This window comes from Telopea speciosissima, chromosome 7, assembly GCF_018873765.1.
Source record: "Telopea speciosissima isolate NSW1024214 ecotype Mountain lineage chromosome 7, Tspe_v1, whole genome shotgun sequence".
Lineage (NCBI taxonomy): Eukaryota > Viridiplantae > Streptophyta > Magnoliopsida > Proteales > Proteaceae > Telopea > Telopea speciosissima.
This window is the reverse complement of record NC_057922.1, coordinates 5,581,685-5,594,228: the sequence shown is the minus strand read 5'-3', so window position 1 is coordinate 5,594,228 and position 12,544 is coordinate 5,581,685. Positions and strand designations below refer to the sequence as shown.

The 12,544-nt window shown below is 39.6% G+C and overlaps 1 protein-coding gene across 1 annotated transcript; it reads left to right on the top strand.

Annotated features, from left to right (window-relative positions):
- The first annotated feature begins 1,628 nt into the window (after nucleotides 1–1,628).
- Nucleotides 1,629–3,475, top strand: LOC122668048 (probable carotenoid cleavage dioxygenase 4, chloroplastic). Its single transcript, XM_043864583.1, has one exon. It carries the CDS (start codon nucleotides 1,667–1,669, stop codon nucleotides 3,473–3,475), a length of 1,809 nt encoding a protein of 602 aa, XP_043720518.1. The 5' UTR covers nucleotides 1,629–1,666.
- The last annotated feature ends 9,069 nt before the right edge of the window (nucleotides 3,476–12,544 follow it).

Below are 12,544 nucleotides of genomic sequence, written 5' to 3'. Positions count from 1 at the left end.
TGAGGACAATAGCAGAGAAAAAGGATGGTGGATCCCGCCACCCATGCAATTCAAATAAAGTATACTTTCCATCCCCACTGTCATATTCCCCATGTCCTCACGCCTTACCCACAAACCCTACCCTTAATTTCCAGTCAACGAAATCCAAGCCCTCGAAGAGATTTAAGCCAACACATAAGAGCTCCACACAGTCAAAATAGCCTCCTAGGTAGAAATATCATTTTTAGAAGGTGTATGAAATATAAAGGCATCGTCTTAGATATTTCTCTCCATTATAATACCTCTAAACATATTTAAATTCATATATATATTTGGTAAATGAGACAAAGCTTCCATTACTATAATAAATAAGTACGGACTAAGAGAACAATTCTTCTCGTAAATAATTTAATAATGTCAAAATAACTATCTTCAAACTTAATTGAATATGTACATGAAGAATATAACTAATCACAACACAACATTTTCGGCTAAATTCTAAAAAATTCAAAAATTAACTCGCAAATATTCTCATTCTAAATTATCGTAAATTTAGACCTCATTTCTCCTTACTACACTTTAAGTAATGAAAATTTTCATGTGTTGTAACCGGATTGATTACGTCTACCTATCTTGTTGGTGTGTGAAATCGATAAGGAAATAGAGAGTTTTAGGAGATCGAGAATAAGGGTTAATGAAACCACACCTCATCTCCGGAGGAGAATTCTAATAATTGCCAACCACAAGTTTAACTTTACTTCTTTTCCAAATAAATTAAATAAGGATTTTTACAATAATTCACACAATATATATAACACAAATAACTATTCCTACACCCTACAATGTTAATCATGCATACACACATGTGTGTGTCACACCATACATACATAACCCTTTAAATTATCAAACACGCAAAAGCACTTCTCACAATCTCACACATGCTGAAATATCTGACGAAAGGAATCCATCAAAAAGGGCCCCCCTTGGTTTTCATAAAATAAAAAGGCCCATTTGTCCAACTCAATCCTTATTAATCCAAACCTTATCTCTCTATTGGTCCTTATCTAAATCTTATTCACAAAGCCAGTGTGAGAGCCAAAAGAATTTCAAGATACAAGCTTGTCGGAGTCACCATGCATTCACTGGTCCCAACTTGAAACGGTGATCGCAAAATGCCCAAATTGCTGTAAGTGGGATCCGTCTGGGTAGGGGTAAGGTAGTTATTAATTACAGTGTGTTCTATTTGTATGTCGCCCAGACCGCTATAGGTAGGGCATCGTAGACGAACTGAATCCCTTATTGGAGGCACTTGGGGAACTGTAGTAGTCAAAGAAGAGAATCGCAGGAGATATTTTTCCAGGTTCCCTACATGCCCTATTAGTTAAGAGGTTTATATAATTTTTTAAAATCAAATTTATAGATCATATTAAATAATTGAGGAGCAGTCGAAACTGAAACCTAATTTATTGATCAAATTAAATAATTGAGCAGTCGCAATTGATCTGGGAAAAAATAATAAAAATCAATTAATTTTGGCAACACTTGAGAAATGTCAACTTTAAGAAGTAAAACCCTAAATTATTCAACGGTCTTCCCTCTCCTCCGCAGTCAAAGAATCCTCCAACTCGTCTAATATTAATTCCAATTCTCCATTGCTCATTGACTCTCTTGATAGAGAGAGAGAGCAATGGATGCATTCTCATTGTCCTGTCTCTCTACACTTCAATACCCTAAGCTCCTTTCTACTACTAGCAATAAGCCCACAACGATTCCTTCTCCTCCCACCCCTTCCTTTTATGTCTCCTCTGTTCAGATCGAAGAGAAGAAGCCCCAGCAGAAGACACCACCACCACCACAAATCAAACGCCAGCAAAACCCTTTCACTAAAGCTACCACCACCATACCAAGAGCACCACTTGCTTCCACAACCACAAGAAGACGAGTAGAGCCTTCTCGGCCCACCACCCTCTTCAACACCTTAGATGACTTCATCAACAACTTCATCGACCGTCCTCTCCGACCTTCTTTAGACCCACGATACGTCCTTGCCGACAATTTCTTTCCCGTCGATGAGCTTCCTCCGACTGAATGCCCTGTCATCGAGGGCCACCTCCCCTCTTGCCTCAACGGCGCTTACATACGCAATGGCCCAAACCCTCAATACCTCCCTCGTGGGCCCTACCATGTATTTGATGGCGATGGCATGCTCCACTCCCTCCGTATCTCCGGCGGCCGAGCCACCCTCTGCAGTCGCTACGTCAAGACTTATAAATATTACGTCGAACGTACAGCCGGCTCCCCCATCCTTCCCAACTTATTTTCCGGTTTCCATGGCCTCACCGCCTCTCTCGCCCGTGTTGCTCTCTTTATGGCTAGAGTGCTTGCCGGCGAGTTCAATCCTGTCCATGGCATTGGTGTTGCCAACACCAGTCTCGCCTTCTTGGGTAATCAGCTATTCGCCCTCTGCGAATCTGATCTACCATATGCCGTCCAATTGACTCCCGACGGTGACATCGAGACAATCGGACGGCACGATTTTGACGGAAAGCTCTTCATGAGCATGACAGCCCACCCTAAAAAAGACCCCGACACAGGTGAGACCTTCGCATTCCGGTGCGGGCTGAGACCTCCATGTCTAACCTTCTTCCGGTTCAACCCGGATGGATCAAAGCAACCGGACGTGCCGATCTTCTCCATGACACGACCATCATTCCCTCACGACTTCGCCATCACAAAGAAGTACGCAATCTTCCCGGACATACAGATAGGGATTAACCCAACGGAAATGATATTCGGAGGCGGGTCATTATTCGGGCCTGACCTGGGGAAAGTGCCCCGTGTAGGGGTGATCCCCCGGGGTGCCAAGGACGAGTCCGAGATGAGATGGTTTGAGGTACCCGGGTTCAACATCTTCCACGCGATCAACGCTTGGGATGAAGAGGAGGATGTGATTGTGATGATCGCACCCAACATAACACCAGTGGAGCACATGTTCGATATGAATCTGCTACACGCGTCGGTGGAGAAAGTAAGAATTGATCTAAAGACTGGGATGGTGATGAGGTTCACTGTCTCGTCAAGGAATATGGATTTCGGAGTCATAAATCCCGGGTACGTAGGGAGAGAGACCCGGTACTCGTATCTGGCAGCCGGAATGGGGGACGGGTCGAAGAAGATATCGGGTGTGGTGAAACTGGACTTGTCGGGTTCGGAGCATAGAGAGCGAACGGTGGCGTGTCGGATGTTTGGGGAGGGGTGTTATGGAGGGGAACCGTTCTTCGTGGCGAGGGAGCCTGGGAATAGCCACGTGGAAGCAGAGGATGATGGGTATGTGGTGACGTTCATGCACGATGAGAACATTGGGGAGTCGAAGTTTCTGGTGATGGATGCCAAGTCACCGTCGTTGGAGATCGTGGCCGCAGTGAAGCTGCCACGTCGAGTACCATACGGATTCCACGGGCTCTTCGTTAAGGAAAGCGACCTAAAACATATTTGAAAAATAACATCTCTCCCGCCCTTATGTTGAGAGGTTTGGGGCACAAATATTTTATTTATTTTTTGGTAATGGGGGTACAAAATGAAAGCAAAGTTATCTATCCCCCCACAAATAAGGAAAAAACAGACATAGTATAAAGTAAGTATAGAATAACAAAATTAAAGATAAGCTCTATTTCTATTTTGATGAAAAAGATAGTTTTGTTTCTAATTTTCCAAATGTTCTATATCTAAAAGAGTTGTTAATTGGATATTAAAGTCCACACGATTTGGAATACAATTAAAGAAAGATGGTCTCTTCTCTCTAACTCTAAGACGTAATCCTAATGAAATGAAGATTGGAGATACCTTTCAGTAAACCCAACAGTTTTTTCCTGCACTCAGTTGCAGAGCAAACGATCATCTTGACCGTAAATTAATAGATCGCAATTTGAAATTTAATTAAGTTACAATACTTTCTTGTTTCAAAATCAACAAATATTGTTTGGGTTTTAAAAGTTCTTGTGTTGAAAATAAAGAACTTATCTTCTTTTTTTGGGTAAAAATACATAAATTATCTCAATCGCTTACCTCTTAAATGAAACAACTATGTATAATAGGAGAGCTTGATACATGAACCAAAATCACAAAAACTTGGTGAGACTAAGTTGTGCCACCGGTCACTTTACAGCCTTTACTTATGGTATAATATGGGTTTTTGCAAATCGACATACAAGATGAAACAACCCCTTGGGCTTCTAGTATTTGTTGCATTGACTTATTGGGACATGTCAAGACACTCTTAGGTTGTGCTTAATCAACAAAAGAATGGAATAAAGAAAACTCTCAAGATGCCCCTTAGAAACACTTGTCCAAAGGAATCGAAAAGACATATTTCTATCTCTGTAAGAGCAAAGACACATAAAACTAGTTGTTGTCAACATCCAAAGCATCTTAAACGGCATGCAACATAAGATCATCGATGTCGATGATGCATTGGATGACACATCCGACGTCAATAAAATTCCATTCAACACCCGATAAGTTCCTGACAAACTCCGACTTGAAACATGCTTTGCTTGGCACATTCAATCGTTAATATTCAACGTTGGCAGAGAAATGAATCCAACATTGAAAAAACAAAACCCAGGTCAAGTCCTATTTGAAACAAAAAAGAAAACACATGTGTGAAAATAAACCCTAAACCCCTTCCTGGAGATAAGAGCATAGTCAACCTTTCTACCAAAGAACCTTACACCCTTATAGTTTCCATTATACAAGATTACAAGATGAACCATTTCTTGTATAATGGATGGGGACCATTTCTCTGGATAATATAATCAATTAGAAAGACAAAATAGAGTTGATTGAAAGTGACAGGATTGGTTTAGATAGCGAGTGTTGGGTTGAGCGAGAGAGAGAGGCAAAAGTCCAAATGTTTACTTTGGACTTTGGAGGGGTTGAAGTGAACGAAACAGTAAATTTGAGAGTGAGAAAGAGAACTCAAAACTCCAAATGTGTTTTTTTTTTTTTTTTTTTGGGTTCTTATCAAATGTCCCCTTGAAAATACCCATTTGTCCAAATGTCCTCTTACAATCTTTCTAATTTCAAATTTTTCCTTACTTTCAAAACATTGCAGCATTTTGATCTAATCCGTTACTTTGGGATGTTAGATGTTAGTTTTAAAGAATCTAATGACCAAATTACTCTTCTAATAAAACCACCAAAATTAAAAAATAAAATAATCAAATTGCCCTCATCTTCCCTAAATCGTTTAGGATTGAAACTGAAAATCTAAAAAACCCTAAACGATTTTCAGACCTCTCTGAAATCCAACCTTCTTCAACAATTAGGGTGCATGTTGTGGGCCTGTGGCTAACTTGGCTCAACCTTCCTCAAACAAAATTGTAAATTAGGCATTAATGGTTGGTGGGAACTTGCTTTGCTTTTAAAATTAGGCGAAAGAAGGTAGCAACAGCTGCTCTATCATGATTCATGAACAAATTGGACAAACGAATTGTTTAATTTGCAAATAAAAGATTGTCCATATCCATTAATGAATCAATGAAAGATAACCCCTTTGAAAATCATTCCATCTTTATGCATTCAAACGATCCCTGTCTAAGTGGGATTATTGGCTTTTGGCTATTAGCCAGAAGCCACCTTTATGCATCATTAATGCCTAAAAACTGCAAGATCTCATCTTTTGATTATATTGTGTAAATACACAGAAACTGTTCTTAGTTTTTCCTTATCAATTAGATGAATTTTATATTAGTGTGAAGAGAATCAAGAGATGCAACTAGAAATTTGGGATAACTGAGAAATACAGAAGAAGAAGAAGAGGATTTGAGGAGATTTAAAGTGCAGAGTATTGAGATGAATACCTTCTTATCTAAATCTTTAGAAGACGGCTTGAATACTTTCTTCACCTTCCGCTGGATCAAACAGACACGCCGGATCGGACACGATTCTTAAGATTCATAAAATTGAATTGAACAAACAAATTAAACAGATAATCCTAAAGCGTGTTACAGATTTCAAAGTAATCTGAAGCATATAAAAGGAAAGAAACAACAGACCTAATTGTTGAAGAAGATTGAATTTCAGAGAAGTCTAGGGTTTAGGGTTTTTTAGATTTTCAGTTTCAACCCTAAACCATGTGGGGAAGATGAGGGCAGTTTGGTAATTTTATTCTTTAATTTTGATGGCTTCACATCAGAGAGGCATTTTGATCATTAGATTTCTTAAAACTAGCATCTAACGTCCTAAATTAATGACAGAGACCAAAATACTATAAAGTTTTGAAAATAAGAAAAATTTGTAATTAGAAAAATTATAAGTAGGTATTTGGATAAATGGGTATTTTCAGGGGCCATTTGATAAAAACCCTTTTTTTAAAGATATTCTTACGCACAAATCACGCGCCACCTCCCAAAAGTCTTTTTTTTTTCGTTTTTGGTAGACTAGCACCCAAAAGTCCACATGTTTGGAAGTGTTGAACGAAAGCGCAAAAGCGAGAGTAAAAAGAAAAAGAGATGGGTCCCATGCTTGGATTCCATCTGTGCGACTCAAGTCCATAAGAGAAGAACCTGAGCCAGCTTCGGTTCTGACATCTGTGTCAATGACGAAGAAACAAGTTAGCAGGTGTACACATGCCACACTACGAATGCGGACTCCGGATCATCCCCGCGTATGCGGGGAATAAATATTGTCCACATAAGCTGATTGGCTGACATTTGAAATGTGGCAAGGTAAAACCAATTACCGGCTTTTCCTGCCTCATGAAATTTTTTTGAGAAATTTTCACTTACCACTCCAGAGGTATCACGTAACTATAAACACATCTTTCAATTTTGAAAAATTCTGCATTTTCCTTGAGGTTTATAGAACTTAACACATGCTTTTATTCTGTTAAGTTTTTACTAACATTGGATGAATCGATAAAAATGTTTTTGTTAAAAAAGAAAAAAAAATTGTAACTCATCTTCCCCAAATCAATTGAAAAAGATGAGTTACAGGTATCTTTGTAGGGAACACCATAGAACAGTATTGTAGGCTGGTGTCTCAGCCAAAAAGAGATTCTATCAGAATTTGGAACGGCCAACAAGCGTTACAATAATTCTGGGGAAATTTATTTCTTCCTTCGCAAAGATGAGTGGAGTTAGTAGCTAGATGTTAAATAGAATAGAGAAGAGAAGGGAAAGGAGAATTAAGAGAATTGGAGATTACAAACTGTAGTGTGGAAGGTGCTCCACCTAGATCTGCGTAAGGGTTTGGGTATTGATGATGAGATGCGTTAGTAATATGTTTACGTTTACATACTCATCAATTTAATCTTGAGATAGATTTCAGCTATTCTTCTGGAAAATGTAGGTAAACTCTTAGGTTTTCCATTTAATCTTGGAAAGAGGTTAGCCTCTCAACTCAACTTAACGCAGTAAGATTGGATTTAGTTCACGGGTTATCGGTCTCGATCGCACGGATTTATTGTCTTTGAGATTGGCTGAATTTCTAGGGTTTCCATTTATTTTCAAAATTTTCCCCTTTATAACCAGCGTCTTATTTGGTGATGCCAATCCTCATTCTGAATCAGCCCATTAAGGTTTGTTATGGTGTCAGTTTTGATTCCATCGGCCTCCATGGTGTCCCCTACAAGGATACCTGCAACTCTTCTTCAATCGATTTGGGGGAAGATTAGTTGTAAGTTTTTTTTTTTTTTTTCCTTTTCTTGTAAAGGTATTTTTGTCAATTTATCCTATATTTTTAACGTTGTTAGTCATCAATTAACGGAATGGGTACATGTGTTAACTTTTGTGAACCTCAGAGGGTACGTAGAATTTTCCAAGACTGGGGATGTGTTTATACTTACATGATATCTCATGGGTGGTACGTGAAAAGTTCCCTATTTTTTATTTTTAGGTTTTTATCAAATGCCCATTTATCCAAATGCACTTCAACAACTTCATAAATTACAAATTCCCCTTTACTTTCAAAACACTGTAACACTTTGGTCCAATCTATTAGTCTGGGACATTAGAGGTTAGTTTCAGGGCATCTAATGAACAAAATACCCTTATGATAAAACCCACCAAAATTAAAGAATAAAGTGATTAAATTTCCCTCATCTTTCCCAAATCGTTTAGGGTTTGAAATTGAAGATTTGGGTTTGATCACTTTACTCTTTAATTTGACAATCCTCTCTGAGTTTCCCCTCATTCAAGCCCATTTTTATTGCTCACAAGCTGTAAAAGTGAGTCTGTCACCGTTATTGGGTTCCAACTTCCAACCACCTGAGACACCACGAGAGCCCATGGAGTTTCTCTCACGCCCATGGACTGTTTCTGCTCTCGAAGTCTCTAAAGTTCTTGCCCTTCCTTCCCATGCTTTCCAAGACTGCCAGCGGTGGATTTTTATTACTCACTTTTACAGTTTGTGAGCGACAAAAATGGGCTTGAATGAAATTCCCTTGTTGACTTAGACCATAATTAGGAAACCAAATTCTAAAATCAGAACCTTTTGGAAAACTCTGTTCCTTTCCCTAATTAGATCAAATTTTAACTGTATATGAATTTTTTTTCTGGGATGTTCTGTTAAACTTCCAGTTCAATTTGTGAAACCTTTGATTACTAAACGGGAAATTGGGAATTGAAATTTCAACGGTTTGGAAATCCATAATAAAGCCCATTTGAATTCCTAGTGAGGACACTGTATTGAGTTCAAATTAGCCTCTGAATTGCACTCCGGTCAAATCAAGGTGTAAGGGATCTGGATCAGATATAAATTGGTTAATTAATTGACGCGATCCAGGGGTTCTGAAACACTGTTTGGGTTCAACTCACTCCATATAGATGATCTTCCGGCCTCCGGTTGTAAAGGTTGAATTGCCCTGGGATAGGTAAGTAAACCCTCCAATTTCAGAAAGAAAGATTCAACTGTGAGGAAGCCTGGAATTTAGCTCGTCTTCAGGGAGGCGTCCGTCCAGGGTGCTGCCAGGGGCATCCAGCGGCTGAGCTGTGCCGCACACATCTCGATGCATGTCTAGGGATCTGTGCGGCACAACCCAACGACTGACAGTGCCCTGAGCGTTCGGAAGCCTGAAGTCAAACTCTTGGGGCTGAAGTATCACTCAGAAACAGGGCAGGAACTTGCTGGTTCTTCAGTCAAGTGCTGTGACAGTATTAGGAAAGAGAGAATATGGGAGATAGAAGAAAAACAATGAGAATCGATTGGGAAGAAGAGTAAGAAAATAGCAGCAGCGAATGGGGGGAAAACTCTTGAGAGGACTACGAAAAATGGACTTGAATGGGGGAAATCTCCAAAGAGAGGATTGCAAAATTAAAGAGTACAGTTACCAAACTCAAATTTTCCCCAAATCGATTTTCAGTTTCAAACCTTAAACGATTTGGGGAAGATGAGGGCAATTTGATCACTTTACTCTTTAATTTTGGTGGATTTTTATCATAAGGGCATTTTGGTCATTAGGTTCCTTGAAAGTTGAAACTAACCTCTAATGTCCTAGACTAACAAATTGGACCAAAGTGTTACAATGTTTTGAAAGTAAGGGGAAGTTTACAATTTGTAGAGTTGTAGAGGTGCATTGGACAAATGGGTATTTTTAGGAGGCATTTGACAAAAATCCTTTTCTTTTTTTGGGTCAAATGTTCTCTAAAACTGGGGTGTAGGTTACGACCAGACACATGGGGTGGATGGAATGACCACCCTGCCCCTGCAGCACAGAGAACATCATCCCTTTTTTATTTTTTTCTAACGTTTAATTACCCATCTTCTTCTTTGGCAACCGACAAAGGAATTCCTTATCCCACCATCGCCGCAGCCACCATGCCACCATCTTCCCCCAACCCCACCTACAACACCCCCTCCCTCTCCCGCTCTAATTCTCCCCTCCCCGAACCCCGCCCGACCCTCCAATCTCTCCTGCCCCACCCCATATGCAGACTTTGTACCCCAAACCCATACAGAAATTTTCAGTCTCAAACGAAGATTCCAGATTTGCATGAAAGAGGTATCCGGTTTTGTATGCAGAGAATAATTACTCTCTGCGTATGCGGGGATGGTCTGGACTCGCTAACTATTGTCTTTCTCCATCGGTGTTAAGACTTGCTTGACCATCCACAATCAACTTCCCGAGTCTGGCTTTGCTACATGTACATGCAAGTTGCATATATGATAAGTACTCAACACCTGTTCCTTTTGTTTTCAAAAATATCTCTTTATAAACTTTAAGAACTTGTTTGGTATGCATTCTCAGAATAGATACTAAGTATAAAAAACACATTCTGAAATTTATTCGCTGCAAAATACGTTCTAGATCAAAATCTATTATGAAAATATACACGAAGTACATGATTTATGGCAATGAATGGGAAGAGTGTCATATCAATAATGGGGCTAATGATACCTGACTTAGGAGTGTCAAAACTCTTTTGGTAGGCAGAATGGATTTTAGAACAATAGATTCTAGAGTGGAGCTATCGAGTGGGGAAGGGGGGGACCGAGGTGCTTCATTTACGTCCAATGAAAGTATTTAATGCCATCAACTACCGAATATAAAAGAAAGGAAAAGGACTTGGAATCTTAAAGATAAATATCTTTGATTTTTGGAGGTTACATTCACACTCCTCATCTCTTTCGAAGAGATATCTTAGTTTTTAAGTTTCTCAATCTTGTCTAAAAATGTAGATAACTATTTTATTTTAAGAAAAAAGAATGCTACCTGATTGTGTGCGGTGCATGACCCCTGCATCCAGGACACAGGTTTGTGCAAAATGATCGTTATGATCCCAGAGATTTTTGCCTTTCCATGGGGATCTGGCAGTCATTTCACACAGCCTTGTGTCTGGATATAGGGACCACGCACCACACACGACCAAGTAGCGCTCACTACAAGAAAAAGGGTTTTTCGTGGCATTTTTAGACGGGCCTTAGCGGCGTTTTCTAGTAAACGCAGTCATATAGGAACACTTGACGGCGTTTATTAACAAGCGTCGGTATATAAAGTATAATAAGTAGATATCGTGGCGTTTATATGTAAATGCCGCTACAAGTACATCTTTGGGGGTGTTTGGTATGAACTGCCGGAGTATGTAACGATACAACGGCGTTTATTTGTAATCACCACAGTAGCATACATCTTTAGGGGCGTTTGTTTTGATTTGTCGGGGTATATAAAAATACAACGGCATTTATTTGTAAACGTCGTAGTATCATACATCGTTGGGGGCGTTTATTTGTAAACGCCGTAGCATCATACTATATTCATCGTCTGCCATATGTACTTTGGGGCGTTTAGAAAAAAATGCCGTTATATGAAGAGTTTCACGAAAAATCTCCAAGCTCTATTCATTTCCCGCCTCTTGCCGCGCCCTAACGATCGATATCCTCTCTAAACTCTCAAATCACAATCCCTCAAGTTTCTCTCTCAATCTATCACTGTCCCTCAAATCTCTCTCAATCTTTCACCGTCCCTCTTCTCTCACCGTCCCACTTCTTCTACTTTTCTTGCGTTTTTGGTTACCCTCTGTTCTTCGGTTTCCTTCTTCTTAATCGGGGTCTCTATTTTCCCCAACCTGATCAATCGATTTCTTCTTAATCTGGGTTTCCTTCTTCTTCTTAGTCTGCGTCATCGGCCTAATCGAGAGTTGGGTTTTTAACCATGCTCGCTGATTGCATTTTTCTCATGTTTATGCCTCTCTCCTTTCTAGATTTTTGTCTTGTCTTCTCTGCTTGAGGTTACTTTTCTCCTGGTGGTCGGAAGACAAAGGTGCCCCTAAAATATTTTGGTTTCGTCTTCTCTGCATTAGGGTTCCGAATAATTTTGGTAGGGGCTTGTTGAGAAATGGGGTTTTCTATTGGACTGTTTACATGAGCAGATCTATAGTTGAAACGAGACGGGCAGAGAGAAGACAGAATATTGGTCATCATCGGGAGAAGATCTACCGCTTCGTAGGCAGAAGTGAGAGAGAGAGCCCAAGGAAGAAAAGAAGGTAGTTTTTGGAAAAGCAGAATGTTGAGGAAGAAGATCGATCTAATAATCTTCTTCTAAGATGGCTTCTCTTTCTTCTTATGAAAGATGGCTAGCTCTCAGTGTTGGGTAACCTAGAGGGGGGTGAATAGGTTACCACTAGTGGATTTTGCCTCTTTTTCGATTGGTTGCACACTTATATTAAATATAAAAAGCAGAAGTAAATGAGGCACAGGATTTATAGTGGTTCGGCTAACTTAGCCTACATCCACTCCTCTCAACCTTGAGAGAATTCCACTAGTATTTCCCTTTCAATACAATAGGTGGGGAAATGACACATTTACAACTCTTTTTAACAGGATAAGAGGATCCTTACAATCTTAGTTCCAGGACAAGAGTATCCTTTCAATCTCTTAAGGATGAGAGGGTCCTTGTACTAATCTAAGTACAGTCTAGATTAATACAACAATGCTTTATCAAATCAAAAGCATAAACAAGTGAATACAATAGAAGTTTGGTATAAATACCTATCAAAGAGTAGTGACACTTTTACCCTTTGAGTGATGGTGCTCAATGATATGAATGAGAGTGATGCACCTTGAGTCT